Consider the following 20,383-nt stretch of genomic DNA (forward strand, 5'->3'; position numbering starts at 1 on the left):
CGGCGTGGCGAGTGGAATGTCCGTTGTGGCGAGGGTTCCGCTCGAGCGGGGCGTCTGGATCGACGCTGAAGGCGAGCGTGTTTTGGGGCGAGTCTTCCGGATAAACACATATGTAAAAACAGTGATGTTTAAGGGTTGGTTGTAAATTCAATAATCAGATAAATGTGGTCACCAAATTCAGAGCCAGGGTGAGGATATATCAGCGTGTAAACCTGTCAAAATCCAGAAGGTTAGTTTGTTTAGAACTGGGTTTTTATGTATTTCTACCATAACCAGCTGACATTAATTACTACAAGTTGGGCTGTGGCTGGTCAACATTCTAGCCTGGAGGAGAAGAGCGTGTGTGAGACATCTAAATACGTTTCTGAGTGAGTATGGATGCTATCTGAAAAGAGAACTGTAAAGATATGGACATTTATAGTTGAAGGATAGGACACTTAATAGTGTTGTGGAGTTTTGGATACTGTGCTTCGGGATAGTGCTGCCAAATATGTTGCAGTAGAGGTGCTCAGGACTTGTCTGCATACTGCATAACAGAGGATCAAGGTGCACACAGTTACAGTAGATTTTTCAGATCCCTCCAAGTGGCTATGTCCAAAGTTTGCGCGCCCTTGGCAGGCAACCCGGCCTGGCGGAGACCACATACTGTAGCAGACACATTGGCATCTATGAGTCATTCACACAGAAGGAATGACAAAAAACCTGTATAACCCCTTCCTGTGCCACCACCCCACCCCACCCCACCCCATCCCACCCCACCCCATCCCATCCCATCCCACCCTATCTGGGTTCTATTTAAACAACAGACTTGTGCCACAGCTTCAGCATTTCATCCATTCACTTGGGATCAGAACATTCAGCTGTGTCTTCAAGAACACATCACATACACCAAGATGGCCAGGATCTTATATGGAATCATTGCAGTGATAGCATCCGTTATGTTGGGTAAGCCTCATCAGTGATCCATGCTAAAATCTGTTTCTTACAATCTCCTTATTGAATGAAAAGGACTTTACTGACAAAATAATCAAGTCAGTTTACTAACGGATGGTTTGTCCTCCAGGTCAATGGGCCTTTTAAAGTTGTTTTTGCAGGTTGATAAACAGTGGTCTAATATGTTTAATAAGTAGTAGTTCTTATTGTAGGTGTTTATCAAGGAAAGATAATCATCACTGTTGTCACTCTGGTGAGCGGCATCATATGTTGATATCTCTGTGTCCTTGATTTGACCTTTCTAACGAAAGAGTAGAGAATGTGAAACACCCATTGAAGTAAATCGATGATAAACTAAAGTCAATCATCACACTGTCTTTTCCTAGCTATACCGTAATAGATTCAGGACATTTTTAATGTTCCATATAGATTTTTTTGTTGAGTTTTCAAATGATAACTGAAAATAAGCATAATGCAATTCATAAAATGTGTTTAAACTCCTGACACTTTGATCCTATAAAAATGGTCTTTCAAGGTCTATGATGTTCTGATGTGAAACTAACTCCACACAAATGTCCACATTTTAGTGGACAGTCTGACCTGCAACAGTTGCAGTGTGGGTCTTCTGGGCTACTGCCTCAATTCTAAAGATGTCACCTGTACACAGAATAGCACGGAGGTCTGTTTTACTGCTGCATCAAGTAAGTCCTCTTCCCATCCTCATCACATCATTCATAGGGATTCATGCATTCACGCCTGAGAGATAGCCTTGTCACTTTGAATTATACTGTACCATCACTTCTTCACGCATTCACACGCACAGTAAAACCCTGCTAATGTAATGCATGCACACACAGAAACATGAGTACATGTGTTTGACATTCACATTGACTCATCATCTCTCTGCGTTCCTTGTGTCCAGCATTCCCCAGTATCTCCGACTTCAATGGTTTCAGCAGCCAGGGCTGCACGCCGACAACCGGATGCAATGCCACCACCAACTCCACCCTGCTGGGCATCACCTACGAGACCAAGATCGACTGTTGCTCCATTGATAAATGCAACCCAGTCACACTCAGCGGAGCCCCCACGACCAAGCTGTCCCTGACTGCTGCTCTTGGTGCAGCCATCCTTGCCTCTCTCTGCGGAACCATGATTTATTAGTCACTCAATTGGAATCCAACACCTTATTTGTGTTATTTATGTGATTTGCACCCAGTTTAATCACATTAAGTCCTACTTATAATTCCTTGTTGAGCTGAGATATTCAGAGCCAAAGCCTTTCTTTTTTACTTGACATTTTTACATCATGGAATCTATGTAATGCTTTATGTAAAACACTGAATTCAAACCCCTTCCATTGTAATTATTTCATGTTATTTATCTGTTAAGTTATTGTTGAACTTTTGGGACAAAATGAAGGAGAATAAATAAAGAAAAATAATTTTGATTACCGTGTTTGCTATATGTTTATTTTTCCACATAATATGATGGAATCTTAACTATTTTCTCTCCTTTTCTATTTATTCCATTCAAATTAACTTGAATACGTTGCAATAAATACTGCAGAATATAATTACAGATGTCCACAATATTCCCCTGTGGATGAAATTTCTATTCTTTCTGATTTCTCAATAATGAGGCTTCCGGCCTGGGCCGCAGCGTGGCGGTCCAGGCACCCTAGGCTGCAATGACAGCCTGACAGCGTGTCGTGGGTTCGACTCCCGATCCCGACGACCTTTGCTGCGTGTCACCCCCCCATCTCTCTCCCCATTTCCTGTCAGTCTACTGTCATCTATCAATAAAAAAGGCAAAAAAGCCCCAAAAATATCTTTAAAAAAAATAATAATCAGGCTTCCAATACAGTGTTTTACTACTCCAATATATAAAATAACAAGTTTTCAACCACTCTCACTCAAGAGAAGTCTCCCTGTTCCACAAAGAATCCAGTTCATAATTGAATACTGTATATATCAATTCTTCATTAGTCACTCACTAATATGTGAGGAGATGACTGGGAGTGTTGGTGCAAAGTTTCCTGCCGATTAGTCCAGCGGTTCTTATATGTTGTGCATAATGGAATACGTCAGCAAACATTGAAAGCCAATCGTAGTCAATCGGAATAGAACCCGAAAAAGTTGACAGATATATCTTGATCACATGACTACAGAGATAATGTGTACCAATTTGAGTGAGGTTTGGATAAGATCGGTAAGAGTCGTTAAAAGAAACGTAACATGGCGGAAAACTTGTCGGGTGGAAATGACAGTGGCGTAGTTCCATAATAATCCAAGGAATCCAAAGCAAATTTGATTTTGATTGCCTACAGTGCAAGAGTTATAGGCCAAAACATGAATCTGCCTGTTATAGTGTCACCATGAGGCCGATTTGAAAAATATAGAGTGGCATTTCTTCCTCGGCCTAGTGGGAATGTGCGTGCAACCACAGAGATTGTGGACATCTCTGTGGTCTTTGGCAAATACCACACGGCGAGCAGGGGCACAGGTTCAATTCCAACACAAGGTCACAAGTTTGTTCAGCCTATAGGGAGGCACCGAAGCCAATACTCATCGATGTACTCAGTACAGTGGGGGTGGTGGAGCAGTGTTGCTCCCCGCTGTTTCCAGACAGTAGACACTAGACAGTAGTAAGTGGGGGCATTATGGCACACAAAGAAACCCCCACCTGAACTTTTATGTAACAAACCATACATACACACACGCACGCACGCACGCGCGCCTTTGAACGGAGTGGTTGTGACGTCACGTGTGTGTGTGTGTGTGTGTGTGTGTGTGTGTGTGTGTGTGTGTGTGTGTGTGTGTGTGTGTGTGTGTGTGTGTGTGTGTGTGTGTGTGTGTGTGTGTGTGTGTGTGTGTGTGTGTGTGTGTGTGTGTGTGTGTGTGTGTGTGTGTGTGTGTGTGAGAGAGAGTGTGTGGGGTATATCTGAAGCCAGATTCAAATGGCGCGGGCTGGGGTGGGGGTGGTTGGGACATACCACTAGGTTTAAATAGGCTATGGGACATTTGGACTGCTCCACTCCTTGTAGTCTCTGTTCAAAGGAATTCACTGCGCGCGTACAGCGCGTTTGGATATCAATGATACCGGCTACACCAGGCACTTGGATACGCAGGCCCCGCATACGCAGGCTAGGACTGGATCTATACATAATTTAAAAAATCACAACCCATTGTCCTCAACATATGGTGCTTACTTAATTAAAATGTATGTGACCCCCCCTCCCATAAAATGGTCTCCCAGAGCCTTCCAGTGATCTCACCACCCCCCCCCCCCCCCCCCCCCCCGCCCCCCAAAAAATATGACTACCGTCAAACAACATAGATTCAACATTGATTCAATGTTGACCATTGCAATGAATGATAGAAATATTGTTTTCATTCAGATATTTTTATCTGCTATATTCCCTTTCCCTCTGGTGGATCCAAACTTTCATTGTTGCCCTTCAGTCTCTTTACATTTCAGCATGGGACAGTCCCCTCCTTTTTTATCTAATCCTGTTTAACCTCCCCTCCTTAATACTCTGACCCAGAGCACCGTGCTTATCATGAATAATGTTTTAAACCACAATGTTAACACTTTGATTGCTCTCCTTGTTTCTTAAAAGTTTAATATTCGAAAAAGGTGATTTGAGTTTTGAACTCATTGTCTCATGTCCAGTATCTTACCACAGTACCACTGTGATTCATACTAAATGAATTATTTTGCAAGCTCTTCAGTGAAATATAACATTTTGAAGAGGTATGTTTTGAGGGATATTTTGAAGGAGCCAGGAGGGGAGTGAGATGGAGTCTCAGGCGTGTTTGGGTAGAGAGTCCCACAGGTTCGGTGCTTGGTCATATACTGTGAGGAGGGGACAGGAGGTTTGTGTCAGCAGACCAGAGACTGTGGGAGGCAGAGTGTCAGCGAATGAGATAAGTGGGAGTCAGGTTATGGAGAGTTTGTAGTTTGTGTTTGAATTGAAGAGTATACACGTGAAGATGAGAGTCATGCGTGGAGACATTAATCAGACCAAAATATTGTCTCCAAACACATGACAAAAAATAAAACCCTTTTCACATCTCCTCACATATTAGTGAGTGACTACTGGAGAATTATTTACAGGATACAATTGAACTGGAATATTTGTGGAACAGGGAGCCTCTCTTGAGTGAGAGTGACTGAAAATGTTTCAATTTATATATTGGAGTACTTACAAACACTGTGTATTGGAAGCCTCATTATTGAGAAATCAGAATTTAATTATATTCTGCAGTATATACTGCAAAGTAGCCTACTCAAGTTCATTTGAATGGAATAAATAGAAGAGAAAATGTGAGAAAATAAACAGAGCAAATAATCAAACTTATTTTTCTTTATTTCTTCTCGCATCTCGCATTTTGTCCAAAAAGTTCAACAGTAACTTATAGATAAATAACATTACAAAAATAACAATGCAAGGGGGTTGAATTCAGCGTTTTACCTACAGTAAAACACTACATAGATCAACTTCCATGATGTAAACATGTCAAGTAAAAGCAAAAGCCTTTGACTCTGAATATCTCAGCTCAACAAGGAATTATGAGTAGGACTTAATACGATTAAACTGAGTGCAAATCACACAAATAATGGTTGATGAGCCTTTGGTTGAAAATATTTGGCTAGGTTATCTCACCTATCCAAATCTATCGCTCTTGCTACAGAAATGTTGACAAACCAGCTTTGGTGGAGAGCCAAGAGAACATGTTGTGTGGCATTGTTGCGGTTGAAGTTGAGTTTATTATCACGAAAGGTGTTGGATTCCAGTTTAGTGACTAATAAATCATGGTTCCCAAGACAGAGGCAAGGACGGCTGCGCCAAGAGCAGCAGTCAGGGACAGCTTGGTCGTGGGGGCTCCGCTGAGTGTGACTGGGTTGCATTTATCAGTGGAGCAACAGGTGACCTTGGTCTCGTAGGCGATGCCCAGCAGGGTGGCGTTGGTGGTGGCATTGCATCCGGTGGTCGTCGTGCAGCCCTGGCTGTTGAAACCATTGAAGCCAGTGATGCTGGGGAATGCTGGACACAAGGAATGCAGAGAGATGATGAGTCAATGTGAATGTCAAATATGTACTCATGTGCTGTGTGTGCGTGCCTTTTAGTAGTATTTTAGCACTTTGTCATTTTCTAAAATGTAAAGTGTGTTATAAATAAAATGTTTTATTCTTTTACGGTGCATGTAAATGTGTGAAGAAGTGATGGTACAGTAATTCAAAGTGACTAGGCTATCTCTCAGGCGTGAATGCATGAATGCCTATATGAATGATGTGTGGATCAGAGCATCTATGAGGATGGGAGGAGGACTTACTTGCTGCTCCAGTAAAACAGACTTCCGTGCTATTCTCTGTACAGGAGACTGAAGCAGAATTGAGGCAGTAGCCGAAAAGACCCACACTGCATTTGTTGCAGGTCAGACTGTCCGCTAAAATATGGAAAGTTGGGTTAATTAGTTTCATATCATTGACCTTGAAAGACAATATTTAATAGGATCAAAGTGTATGGAGTATAAAAACATTCTTATTTTAAGTTATCATTGTAAATTGGGGGGGGGGGGGGTCAACATGGAACATTAAAAAATAATTCATGAATAGTAGCTAGGAGAAGACAGACTGATTGACTTAATTTAGTTTATCATTTGTCATTTTTCATCTATTCTAATGGTGAATGTGGTGGATTTGTCCACACTCTGTTATTGAAACCACTTCAAATTGAACATAGTGACCAATTACTTTTTGGACAAACATTCTAGACTGTTCTGTTTAATTAATTCTGTGCTAATTATCAAAAATGATAAACTACACCGTGATTTTACTGAATTACCCAGATATACTACATATACAAAATCCGATTCAAGAATTTAAACATCATAGAGAACACATGCTGTCAAAGGAAATCCTATACTAACCAATGATAAACTGGTTTCACATTCTCTACTCTTCTTTTATTAGAAAGGTCAAGTCAACATAATGCCGCTGACCAGAGTGATAACTGTGATTATCTTTCCTTGATAAACACCTACAATAAGAACTACTTGTTAAACATGTTAGACCACTGATTATCAACCTGAAAAACGAACTCTAAAAGGCCCATTGACCTGGAGGACAAACCCTCTGTTAGTAAACTAGCCTTGATTTCTGTGTCAGTAAAGTTCTTTTCGTTCTATAGGATATTATAAGAAACAGATTATTAGCATGGATCACTGATGAGGCTTACCCAACATAACGGATGCGATCACTGCAATCATTCCAAATAAGATCCTGGCCATCTTGGTGTATATGTGATGTGTTCTCGAAGAAGTTGATTGTCCTGATCCCAAGTGAATGGATGAAATCCGTCAGGGGTAATGCTGAGGCTGTGGCACAAGTCTGTTGTTTAAATACAACCCAGGTAGGGTGGGATGGGGTGGGGGTGGCGGCACAGGAAGGGGTTCTACAGGTTTTTTGTCATTCCTTCTGTGACTCATAGATAGCCTACCAATGCGTCTGCTCTGCATTGTATAAGGAGGAGTGGTGATGATAAACAAAAGATGTCTTAATGTTGAAACTGCCTGTAAGAAAATTGAGGTGAGGTTAAAGTACTGTACCAAAATTAAATGCCAGACTTTACATCGTTGGCATTTTTGGGGTTATGAATCATATGTGAAGATATATCTTGATCACATGACTACAGAGATAATGTGTACCAATTTGAGTGAGGTTTGGATAAGATTGGTAAGTGTAAAAAAAAGCGCAACATGGTGGAAAACTTGTCGGGTGGAAATGGCAGTGGCTTAGTTCCGTAATGATCCAAGGAATCCAAAGGAAGTTTTATTTTGATTGCATGACCTACAGTTCAAGGGGTATAGGCAAAAACATGAATCTGCTTGTTATAGTGCTACCATGAGGCCGATCTGAAAATATATAGAGTGGCATTTCTTCCTTGGCCTAGTCGGAATGTGCATGCAAAGTTTCACAGCAATTGGACGCTGCGTTCATGATGAGGCATTTTGTTCAAAACGGGCCACAATCCTGCAAACTTTGGAAGCCAATGTTAGTCAATCAGGATGGAATATGAAAAATCCGACAGATCTGTCTTGATCAGAGATCTTGTGTAGTGATTTGCCTGATGTTTGGAGAAAATCTGTATGAGTAATATAAATGTGTTTAGCAAAAATCGGCCTCTATATTGAATCAATGTTAAGGAATCAATATTGATTCAACCATCATCTAAGGTATATGGAGAAAATTCTGAGAAAATGGCTACGGATCGGATTAAAATGCTTTTTATTGAACAATACGGAAGGTACGGGTACTTAGACCCGGGCGTTTTAACTTGTAACATCCATGGCCGTGGGGTCAGCACTTTAGATTTGAAATCTGAACGTTTATGTAGATGTACGAGTTGTAAATGTAGAAATTTCAAAAACCAGGAACAAGTAGCGCCATGACGAGCGCCATGTGAACCATGGCTATGGTTGACTGTACTCTCTCTGTGGCTGACTGTAGTCTGTCTGTGGCTGACTGTGCTCTGACTATACTCAGTCTGTGAGCGACATTACTGTTGTTTTGCTTGACCGGCCGGTTCAGCCTGGAATGGACCATCCCCAAACTACGCTTGGTTATTGGACTTTGATGTCCTTACAGATCTGACAGCAAAAGTCAACGATCTTAACTTAACCAAGGCCGAGGCATTATTAAGCCTAATTTATGCTCCGTCGCATGATGGTGTCGCGCACTGAAAACAGCTCACAATGCTTCGCATAAGCTTGTAGCCAGGTCGGCTATTTATATGACTTCCCAATTCTTGAAAGGGTGTCACAAATCCTCAGACAAAACTGTGAACAATTCAGTGTCCAAATGAAACTGACATCAGAATTTGAATTGTGGAGGTAAACATGGGTCAAGTAGTTGGTTTTGTATCAAACCCTTTCCTCAGTATCTACATAGAACAGCCATCAGTGAAAATGCAGGAGGTGTTTACATTACCTACAGATGTTGACATGGTGATTGTTGAAATGTGACATTGAATTAAAAAAATGTAGTCAATCAAACAGAATATCTAAATGTGAATATTCATAGAAATGTGTGTAACTCAATATTATGCATTGGAGAGAAGATATCTGTAATATCAATTTATTTTGTGGGGATCTCATTTTAAACAAGCTTAGTGCTTTATGAACTTTATGAGCCTTCCAGTTTAGTAGACCTTGTATTGTGAATTTGTACTTCCATGTACTGTTGTTCTCATGTCTTACTAAATGAAGTACATAAATCAATTCATCCCTGTGAGTTTTATTTTGTAAAAAGGAAATGTATTTCTATTTTTCCTAACATGTTGGCATTTGTATAAATGTTTTCCTAATATTTTGGCATTGATTACACAGCTATCCATGTTTATTCTTATTTAGACTACAGAGTCAAAGGTGAAGTATTTCTAAGTATTGGTTACTTAGATGGTTAATTGTCTGAAAATCAAATATATGAATAGAAACTATGATGTGTAAAAAACAAAACAAGCTGTCAAACAAGTATGAAGCTATCTATGAAATCTGCAAGTTTAATCTGCAACTCAGTTTTATACAATATAGTACATTGGGTCTGCTTTATCTCTCTGTCAGCTAAGGGGTCCTTAGCCTGAAAATCGTATAGTGTTATAATAGTGATAGATATTATAATATCACTATATACTGTAATTATAATATAGTCCACAAGCCTTTATGATGTTTGTCACTGTATATTTGCATACACAGTGAAATGAGGTATCTGCATTTAACCCATCATAGGGGTTAAGTGTCTTGCTCAGGGACACTTTGACACATTGCTGAGGCCTGGGATCGAGCCTGGGACTTCCCAGGCGGGCTCTAACCATTCAGTTATGGCCACCCCATCATCAGATATTCTATGGAAGTGGTTCTCTGTCTTGCTAATAAAGCCTCACTGTCTCTCATTTTTGACAATGTATTTGATATTACCTTTATATTATTTGATAAATTATGCATTTCATCCTCTACATATTGTCCAGAAAAAGAGGCAACAAAGGAGCATATTGAAAAGTGGAAATGGTTAAGTTCGTCTGTGGATTATTTTTGTTAAATATTTAACCAAAGAAAGATATATACGCGTCAATACTGATGCTTGTAGAACTGCTATTTTCGACGAGTGACACCTTTGTATGACAAAGTATGAATCAAGCTTCACTGTACCGTACGAGTGTTTAGAAATCGGATTAGAATCTCATTTTAAACCACTTAGGAATGTGATTCAAATCTGATTCATATAAATCAGTGAAAAAATGCCACAAAAAACAAATGTGAAAATAGCTTATCCACAAGCTTACAGCACGTCTAAATGTGACGTGTTGTGAACTTGTAGATAAGCTGTTTTGACTATATTAGATCTACTATGTTCATTATATTTGAAATAGGGCTTAAGTGGAATTCGTAATTCATAATGTATTGTTTTCCCCCTTCCTATAAATGTAGTGGAGTCAAAAGCACAGTGTCTTTGAAATGTAATGGAGTGAAAGTCATAAGTTAATAATATATTTTAAAAAGGTAAAGTACACATACTCATATTCATAAGAAAGGTTTGTGTTTAAAACTTTCAAAAGTATTAAGAAATTGTCAAATACATTTCAAGATTCTTCAAAATGTAGATCAGCTGTCCATTGGATTTGAACCCAATACCTTTGGATCATGTAGAAAGTGTCTTTACACAGTGAGTTACTAAACTTGTTACTTATCAGAAGCCAAATGAATAAATTCAACTGCATATCTTGATATATTTTGTTTGTATCGTTGTTTGTTGTTAGTTAAAGCAGGAGAAAAACAAATTCAGAGCAGACAGCCTGGTAGGTCACTGTTGAGACCTGTTGCTACCTATACGTTGTTATACCTTTCAATCCGGATGCCACCTCTGTGTCTCATTAGTTGTTGCTATGATATAGTAACATCATTTTTTATTTTTTATTTTTAGTAAGAATTTGAACGTTTTCAGAAAACTATGGTTAGGTTTTAGAAGGCGTTTTTAGAATCGGCCTCAGGTCTAAATGGGTTAAGACACTGTTTATGAGCCAAAGGTTCCTGCTTCTTAAATCTGAGCATGCTTTGAATACTAACAACCAGAAACGACACTTAAAAGGCTTTTACACATTTCTTTGAGTGCTTTTAAGTTAAAAGCACTCAAAGAAATGTGTAAATGTATGGAGGTGCCGTAGGGCAGTGGATAGTTTGTGGACATCTCTGTGATCTTTGGTAAATACCACCCGGCGACCAGGGGCACAGGTTCAATTCCAACCCCTGCAAGCAAGGTCACAGGTCTGTCGAGCCTAGGGGGGGCACCGAAGCCAATACTCATTGATGTACTCAGTACAGTGGTTGCTCCCCGCTGTTCCCCCAGACAGTAAAGTTGGGGCGTTATGGCACACAAAAGAACACCCACCAGATCTTTTATGTAACAAACCATACACACACACACACACACACACACACACACACACACACACACACACACACACGTGCGCGCGCCTTTGAACGGCGTGGTTGTGACAGACTAGGATCAATTCACTGTGGGTTGATTGATACGGAAAATGTGTGTGTGAGAGTGTGTGTATAAGTGTGTGTGTGTGTCTGAAGCCAGGAGATTCAAATGGCGCGGGACATACCACTAGGTTTAAATAGGCTATGGGACATTTGGACTGCTCCACTCCTTGTAGTCTCTGTTCAAAGGTGTTGTCATTACGCACAACCCTTAAGAAGATTTATACATAATTAAAAAAATCACAACCCATGGTCCTCAACATATGGTGCTTACTTTAGAATGTATGAATGTATGTATGTATGTATGTATGTATGTATGTATGTCTGTCTGTGACCCACCCAGAGCCTTCCAGTGATCTCACCCCTCCCACCCCAAACTACCGTCAAACAACATAGATTCAATATTGATTCAATGTTGGCATTTCAATCATTAAATTCAACCATAATACAATGTTGAGGCAATGACATCTTTTCAACATTAAAGGTTGGATTTGGATTTGAACCGGTGACCTTCTGGTTGCAAGTGCTGTATCTAAACCAATGCACCACAGAGGTTCTCACTTGTTCTGTTAACTTAGCCTGCGAAAGTTTGTACTTTTTTCCCTTTAAATAGAGCCCCGAAGTCCTGATGTCACTGCCAGTAGAGGGTGCATTCCGCAGGTTCATGGCTTAACTTTTTGTATTGATATCCTCATTGGGGAATCTTAGATCGCTCATAAGAACTGTGTTCCAAAAATAACACACCACCCTGGCGTTTTTACTCATATGGATATGAGGCATCGACTGAAGGTGTAAATGTACACATTTACCCAAAGAGTAACACAATATAAACACTAGAAACGAGTCAAACAACCCAAAGACTACATTTCCCATGAATGTGGCTGCTGTGGGGACAGTGAATTCAGACCCGGAAGTAGTAGTTCTTAAGACTTTTAAGGCAGAATTAATTCCATTTTCGCCAGAAACAGGCTGTATCAAATATGAATGAATATCATAAACGATGCAGAGCCCCCCCCCCTGACAAAAACGCCAGGGTGATTTGTTTATGTTTGGAACATCTAATCTAAGATTCCCAAATGGGGGTTTCAACACAAAAAACAAAGCCACGAACCCTGGAACGCCCTCTACTGGCAGTGACTTCAGACTTCGGTGCTCTATATCCATTGCCATTGACAATGCATTGGGCGCTTAAAGTTAAATACCTCAAAAACTACAAAACTTGAAGTAAAAAGTTCACGCATTTATGTCCACAGTAAGATGAATTATAAAAAGTGTGAAGGGAGTTTCTAGGTGAAAGCGTTGTTTGAGGTGCCAAAACTTATAAAGGAGTACATTTCTAAACCTATGAAACATTTCAAAGATTCGTTCTCAGGCAAACATTGTTCACAGTAAGATGAACATTTTAAAGTTTGAATGGGGTTTCTAGGCGTAAGTATGTAGGACTAGTAGCCTGCCAAAGTTTGTACTTTTTTTTCTTTGGCAGACTACTAGTCCTACATACTTACGCCTAGAACCCCCATTCAAACTTTAAAATGTTCAGAGATTTATAATGGAGGCCGATGGAAGACTTTGGGACCTCAAAAAAACACTTTCACCTAGAAACTCTTGTCCATTTTGCCATTGACCATCACTGCTTTTATAGATTTCAGGGTAAAAAGTACAAACTTTGGCAGGCTACTAGTCCTACATACTTACGCCTAGAAACCCCATTCAAACTTTAAAATTTTCATCTTACTGTGAACAATGTTTGCCTGAAAACAAATCTTTGAAATGTTTCATAGGTTTAGAAATGTACTCCTTTAAAAGTTTGGCACCTCAAACAATGCTTTCACCTAGAAACTCCATTCACACTTTTTATAATTCATCTTACTGTGGACAAAAATGCTTGAACTTTTTACTTTGAAATGTTTTGTAGTTTTTGAGATATTTTTGAGACTTTAAGCGCCCAATGCATTGTCAATGGCAATGGATATAGAGCACCGAAGTCTGAAGTCACTGCCAGTAGAGGGCGCTGTTCCAGGGTCTTGTGCATCAGGTTGTTGTTCCCTCTGCTTACAGACAGCATGTGTTGGAGTTGGCCCATGACCATACATGGTCTGGACATTTGGGGATCACGAAAACATATGATCGCATACTTAGGCACTTCTTTTGGCCAGGTTTGAAAGCCGATGTAGCCCGTTACTGTAAGACCTGTAACACCTGCCAAGTCACTGGGAAGCCTAACCAAGTGGTACCACCTGCCCCCCTCTGCCCAATACCTGCTGTGGGTGAGCCATTTGAACATGTGATTGTTGATTGTGTGGGCCCCTTGCCAAAAAGTAAATCCGGAAACCAATTCCTGCTAACGATAATGTGCGTGGCCACTCGGTTTCCGGAGGCTATTCCTCTACGGAAAATTACTGCCCCAACCATCACCAAAGCATTGACTAAGTTTTTCACTACTTTTGGCCTACCTAAAATTTGCCAAACTGATCAGGGAACTAATTTTCTGTCCAAGGTGTTTAGACAGACGTTACAGTCCCTAGGGATCTCACATGTGGTGTCAAGTGCATATCACCCTGAGTCGCAAGGTGCACTTGAGCGCTGGCACCAGACGTTGAAGTCAATGCTACGCAAATACTGTTTTGAAACAGAGAAAAGTTGGGATGAGGGTTTACCATTCGTACTGTTCGCTATTCGAGAGGCTAAACAGGAGTCTCTTGGGTTCAGCCCTGCTGAACTTGTATTTGGGCATAGTGTTCGGGGCCCATTGAAGGTGTTAAAAGAACAGTTCATGTCCATTGGTCCCTCACCCAAAACTAATGTATTGGACTTTGTCACTCAGTGTCGGGAACGACTCCACCATGCCTGCGCCTTGGCAAAGGCAAGCCTTTCTAGCAGCCAGGGAAAGATGAAACAGCACTATGACAGGAAGGCAGTTGAACGCAGTCTCCAACCAGGAGATCAGGTGTTAGTCCTGCTGCCCGTGCTAGGTTCTTCCCTTAGTGCACGGTTCTCAGGCCCATATACTGTGAAGAGTAAAGTGAGTGACACAGACTATGTAATTCACACTCCTGAACGCAAACGCCAGACACGTCTCTGCCATGTTAACATGCTGAAACTGTTTCATTCTAGAGAGGATTCCAAGGACAGGCCAGAGAAAAGTACTGAAGCTGCTGTCACCCCAGATGCCTCAGTTTCTCTGATAGTGAACCAAACGGCACAGGTGGATGAGGATGGTTTAAAACTGGGATGTAACGCTCAACAACGTGGTAGGCTACCAAACTCTGAAATATTGTCAAAGTTAGACACATATTTGTCCTACCTCGCTAATGATGAAAAACAGGACGTGACAGAGTTAATTCTTGCCTACCCTAATCTCTTTGGAGATGTTCCTTCATGCACTACAGTGGTAGAACATGACGTTAACGTTGGTAACGCTGTCCCAATTAAACAGCATCCCTACCGTTGCCCGCTGGTTAAGAGAGAGATGATGAAGAAGGAAGTTGAATACTTGCTTGAGAATGGCCTAGCAAAGCCTAGCCATAGTCCTTGGAGTTCTCCCTGTTTGTTAACACCAAAAGCAGATGGTTCTTCACGTTTTTGCACAGATTACCGCAGGGTGAATGCTGTCACTGTGCCCGACTCCTTTCCCTTACCCCGCATGGAAGACTGTGTGGACAATGTAGGGTCAGCTGTTTATATTACCAAACTGGATCTGCTGAAAGGATATTGGCAAGTGCCTCTTACTCCCCAAGCATCTGACATATCAGCCTTTGTGACCCCAGACCATTTCCTACAGTACACCGTGATGCCATTCGGTATGCGAAATGCACCAGCCACTTTTCAACGCCTAATGAATAGGGTACTAGGTGATGTCCCAAATTGTAATGTCTACTTAGACGATGTGGTGGTGTATTCTTCTGTTTGGGAGGAGCATATGAAGTCCTTGAGTATGGTGTTTGAACGTCTAGCAAAGGCGTCTCTAACACTCACCTTGGGGAAATGTGAGTTTGCCAAGGCAACTGTCACCTACCTGGGTAAGCAAGTTGGCCATGGGCAGGTGCGCCCTGTTGATGCCAAGGTATCAGCCATCCTCGCCTATCCAAGACCCACTACCAGACGTGAGTTAAAACGTTATTTAGGAATGGCTGGATACTACAGATGTTTCTGCAAGAACTTTTCTGTAGTTGTTGCCCCTTTAACCAGGTTAACCAGCCCTAAGCATCCTTTTGTGTGGACAGATGAGTGCCAACATGCCTTCGACTGTGCAAAGTCTCTTCTCTGCAGTGCCCCAATCCTAGCTGCTCCGGACTTCTCTCAACCGTTCACACTGGAGGTGGATGCCAGTGCCTCTGGGGCAGGAGCAGTCCTGCTACAGGGGAGCACAGATGACATCAACCACCCAGTGTGCTACTTCTCAACAAAGTTCAAGAAGCATCAGTTGGGGTATATATTCCACGATAGAGAAAGAGACCCTGGCCATGTTGCTCGCAATCCAACACTTCGATGTTTATGTGGGCTCCAGTCCTTCACCAGTGACGGTCTACACCGACCACAATCCACTGGTGTTCCTGGCCCGGATGTACAACCACAACCAACGATTGATGCGCTGGGCCCTGCTGGCCCAAGACCACAACCTGGACATCCGACACAAGAAGGGGGCTAACAATATAGTGGCCGATGCCTTGTCCCGTGAATGGGGGTGAGATCAATTCAATGACAATGTTTGAGATATTATTTTGTGTAATTGGTTACAGCTACTAACAGCCTAACTAACCATTTACACGCTTATTTTTATGGGAGGGGGTGTTACGGCCCTAGAAGGCCATAGTGTGTGTGTGTGTGTGTGTTTAACAGTCTGTCAGTGTTTCCAGTGCTGTAGGATGAGTGAAGGTGGGAGTGGCCATGGAGATTGGAGGAGTGGCGTGGAGAGTGGGGACACACCTGGCTCCCATTTCCCCCAAATCAACCAGCCTATAAAAGCCTGGAAAGAACCACCTACAAACCCTCTCTTACCACTGCAAGCACCACATGCCGAGACCTATGTTTTCCAACTGACTTATAGTAATAGCCTCATCAGCTAGGCATTGCTTTAGTTAGTTCCACTTCACTATATTCAGACTAAGTCCACTTAGACTAAGTTCCTTCGTTGTATTTACAAAGCCTTGTTCCTGAGTACCTACAAACAGGGAAGCTGGTAGGGGTGTGCCGCCTTTTTCTTTGTTCCCCTTTTTCCCCCCTGTTTTCTTAGTTAGGGAGTGTATATTGTACTTTTTGTTTTGGGTGTAGCTTAGATTGTTTTTTGTTTAAGGTAGGGTTGTTATGGCTTTGGCCACCCTGATGATAATGCTTCCCCTGTTTGTTTTTCCCCTGTGAAGTTAATTAATAAACTGTACTCATTTTCTGTTGAACCTGACTGGTCTGAAATGTGTTACGCCTTTATGATCCTCTAGACCTTATAAGGTCGTAACACCTATAAACTTGATTCACAATTTAAAAATTCTTACTGTGGATATGTATGCTTGAGATTGACACAGTGGTTCTTACTTATCATGTTCACTTGCGTGCTATTCACTGAAAGATTAGATAAAGGTAAAAGCGCCAGGTAAAAGTTGGAAAAATATCTGGCTGGATTTGAACCCAGATCCTTCTGGTTGCAAGCCCTGCATCTAAACCACTGCACCACAATGGTTCACACTTACGCTGTTCACTGCGTGGTCTTCAATGAAAGATTAGATAAAGGTAAAAGCCAAAGTTTGTGCTTTTCCCCCTTTAAATGTCCATTGCCATTGACAATGCATTGGGCGCTTAAAGGTAGGGTAAGTGATTTTCTTTGGTTAAAATAAGTGTTAGATAGCTCTATATTCTGATATTACTCATTGCTATAGAGTGTTTGTTCAGTAAAAGGAGTCTCCTTGTCTCTCCAGCTCTTTATAAAACAGAAAATGCATTTTTGTTTCAGTTTCAGTTTCATTTCCAATTTTATCCAATCTGGATAGAGAACTCAATCAGGTTATAGATTAAACAAGTGAAATTGGAAGTGATGACACTAAGAAATGAGCAGACAAAATTGGAACTGGAACACTATAAAAATGAAGCTTAAAAATGGGTGCTTTCTCCTGATTGGCTGAGATTTTGACACCTACCGGAACATTTATTTTCTGTTTATTAAAGAGCTGGAGAGACATGGAGACTCCTGTTACTGAACAAACACTCTATAGCAATGATTACTATCAGAATATAGTGATTTAACCTTTTAACAAAATACCTTTTGTTTTAACCCAAAAATATCACTTACCCTACCTTTAAAGTTAAATATTTCAAAAACTACAAATCATTTCAAAGTAAAACATCTCAAGGATGCATGCCCACAGTAAGGTGGAATTTTTGAACTGTGAATGGAGTTTCTAGGTGAAAGTATTTTTTTGAGGTCCCAAAATCTTCCATCGACCTCCATTATAAATCTCTGAACTTTTAAAGGAGTACTATTCTAAAACAATGAAACATTTCAAAGATCCCTTTTCAGGCAAACATGTCCATATTAGGATGAACATTTTAAAGTTTGAATGGGGTTTATATTCTATATATGACATTTTGAATCATTACAGTCAGTTCACCTTCTTTTGGGTCTTGAGTCGAACCAATTACTCCCGCGGAGACATCAAATTTCTCTTTTGGGCCTTGAGTCCCAGACTCAAGGCCCAAAAGAGAAATTTGATGTCTCCGCGGGAGTAATTGGTTCGACTCAAGACTCTTTTGGGTCTTGAGTCTTGGGACTCAAGACTCAAATCCTGGAAATGGCAAATCAGCATGTGTGGGATTTGAAGGTGCAAGAGTCAGGTAAAAGTTGGAAAAATGTCCAAGTTGGATTTGAACTGGGAACCTTCGGGTTATAAGCCCTGTATCTTAACCACTGCACCACAGTGATTCTTACTGACTTAGTTCACTTGCGTGTTCTTCACTAAAAGATTAGATAAAGGTGCAGGAGACAGGTAAAATTAAAAAAAATGTCCTTGTTTGATTTAAACCAGCAACCTTCTGGTTATAAGCTCTGTATCTCAATCACTGCACCACTGTAATTCATCCTAATTCTGTTCACTTGCATGTTCTTCATTGAAAGGTTAGATAAAGGTGAAACAGCCACGTAAAAGTTGGAAAATATTCCTTGTCGGATTTGAACTCAGAACATTCTGTGTGCAAGGTCTGTATCCTATCCACTGCTCCACCATGGTTCATATTTTCTCTGGTCTCTTGCAGGCTGTTCACTGAAAGATTAGATACAGACCACAAGAGTCAGATAAAAGTTGGGAAAATGTCCTAGTTGAATTTTAACCGGGAACCTTCTGGTTGCAAGCCCTGTATCTAAACCACTGCACCACAGAGGTTCTTATTATTCTGTTAACTTGCGTGGTATTCACTAAAAGATTAGATAAAGGTAAAAGCCCCAGGTAAAAGTTGGAAAGATGTCCTTGCTGGTTTTGAACTCAGGACAATCTGTGTGCAAGGCCTGTATCTTAACCACTGCTCCACCATGGTTAGTACTTTTTTAGGTCTCTTGCACATTATTCAGTGAAAGATTAGATAAAGGTGCAAGAGTCAGGTAAAAGTTGGAAAATGTCCTAATTGGTTTTGAACTGTGAACCTTCTGGTTACAAGTCCTGTATCTAAACCACTGCACCACAGTGGTTCTTACTCAATCTGTTCACTTGCGTGGTCTTCAATGAAAGATTAGATAAAGGTAAAAGCCAAAGTTTGTACTTTTCCCCCTTTAAATGTCCATTGCCACATTAACAATGCATGGGGCGCTTAAAGTTAAATATTTCCAAAACTACAAATGATTTCAAAGAAAAAATCTCAAGCATGCATGTCCACAGTAAGGTGGAATGTTTGAACTGTGAATGGAGTTTCTAGGTGAAAGTGTTTTTTTGAGGTCCCAAAACCTTCCATCCGCCTCCATTATAAATCTCTGAACTTTTAAAGGAGTACAATTCTAAAACTATGCAACATTTCAAAAAAATATTTTCAGGCAAACATGTCCCCAGTAAGTTTTAACGGTAGCACTTTACAATAATGACCCGTTATAAAGCATTTATAAACGTTTATAAGTAGTTTGTAGACTATTAACAAATCATTAACAACCTGTTTGTTGACATTCGTAAATGATTACTAAAACCTTTATAACTACAGTTACAAATCATTTATAAAGTATTAGTTAGTAGTGAACTGTTCATGAATAAGCCATTTATATACATCTGTAAAAGATTATTAAATCATTTGTAACGACCCATTCTAAAGCATCTATAAACGTTTATAAGCAGTTTGTAGACTATTAACAAATCATTAACAACCTGTTTATTGACATTCGTAAATGATTACTAAAACCTTTATAACTACGGTTACAAATCATCTATAAAGGTATTTTATGACTATTCATGAATAAGACATGTATAATACATCTGTAAATGATTATTAAATCATTTGTAACTGATGTTACATAATATATACAAGCTATTGGTAGCTTGTTCATGTTTAACATATGCTTTGTTAAACATTCCTAAAGTATCTATAAATCCTTAATACATGTTATTATGTGCCCTATAGTAAAGTGAAGACAGTTCATCATTTACAACTGTCTGTTAATGTGTTTGTTCATGTTTAACATGCTTTGTAAAACATTCCTAAAATATCTAAGACTATGCATTATTATGATCTACCAGGAAGGCTGTACTTGTCAGCCATCTGTTAGCTCAATGGGTTGAGACGCAGTATTCATGATCCAGAGGCCATGAGTTCTAATCCCACTGATGTCATTCCTATGATTCTTTCCTTTGCAAACTGGCTTCCAGAAGATCAACTGAAAACTACCAGGAAGGCTATATTTGTCATCCAACTGTTAGCTCAATGGGTTGAGACGCAGTATA

The 20,383-nt window shown here is 40.4% G+C and overlaps 2 protein-coding genes across 2 annotated transcripts; one reads left to right on the forward strand and one right to left on the reverse strand.

Moving 5' to 3' along the window:
- Positions 1-841: 841 nt before the first annotated feature.
- On the forward strand, positions 842-2,300 carry LOC311062240 (uncharacterized protein). Its single transcript, XM_084081119.1, has 3 exons — positions 842-945; positions 1,521-1,634; positions 1,856-2,300. Exons 1-3 carry the CDS (start codon positions 894-896, stop codon positions 2,095-2,097), a joined length of 408 nt encoding a protein of 135 aa, XP_083937245.1. The 5' UTR covers positions 842-893; the 3' UTR covers positions 2,098-2,300.
- Positions 2,301-5,287: 2,987 nt separating this feature from the next.
- LOC311062239 (uncharacterized protein) lies at positions 5,288-7,319 on the reverse strand. Its single transcript, XM_084081118.1, has 3 exons — positions 7,178-7,319; positions 6,273-6,386; positions 5,288-5,983 (listed from the first exon to the last, which is right to left on the reverse strand). The coding sequence occupies exons 1-3, from the start codon at positions 7,227-7,229 to the stop codon at positions 5,742-5,744; spliced, it is 408 nt and encodes a 135-aa protein (XP_083937244.1). The 5' UTR covers positions 7,230-7,319; the 3' UTR covers positions 5,288-5,741.
- Positions 7,320-20,383: the final 13,064 nt, after the last annotated feature.

This window comes from Gymnoscopelus microlampas (assembly GCF_963454915.1).
Source record: "Gymnoscopelus microlampas genome assembly, chromosome: 15".
Taxonomy (NCBI): domain Eukaryota; kingdom Metazoa; phylum Chordata; class Actinopteri; order Myctophiformes; family Myctophidae; genus Gymnoscopelus; species Gymnoscopelus microlampas.

Bases quoted from the DNA above. Each gene is read 5' to 3' on its own strand.
- LOC311062240 (XM_084081119.1), top strand. From the start codon at position 894: ATGGCCAGGATCTTATATGGAATCATTGCAGTGATAGCATCCGTTATG. The intron at 946-1,520 runs GTAAGCCTCATC...TCCACATTTTAG, and splicing joins GATAGCATCCGTTATGTTGG to TGGACAGTCTGACCTGCAAC. The intron at 1,635-1,855 runs GTAAGTCCTCTT...CCTTGTGTCCAG, and splicing joins CTGTTTTACTGCTGCATCAA to CATTCCCCAGTATCTCCGAC.
- LOC311062239 (XM_084081118.1), bottom strand. From the start codon at position 7,229: ATGGCCAGGATCTTATTTGGAATGATTGCAGTGATCGCATCCGTTATG. The intron at 6,387-7,177 runs GTAAGCCTCATC...TCCATATTTTAG, and splicing joins GATCGCATCCGTTATGTTGG to CGGACAGTCTGACCTGCAAC. The intron at 5,984-6,272 runs GTAAGTCCTCCT...CCTTGTGTCCAG, and splicing joins CTGTTTTACTGGAGCAGCAA to CATTCCCCAGCATCACTGGC.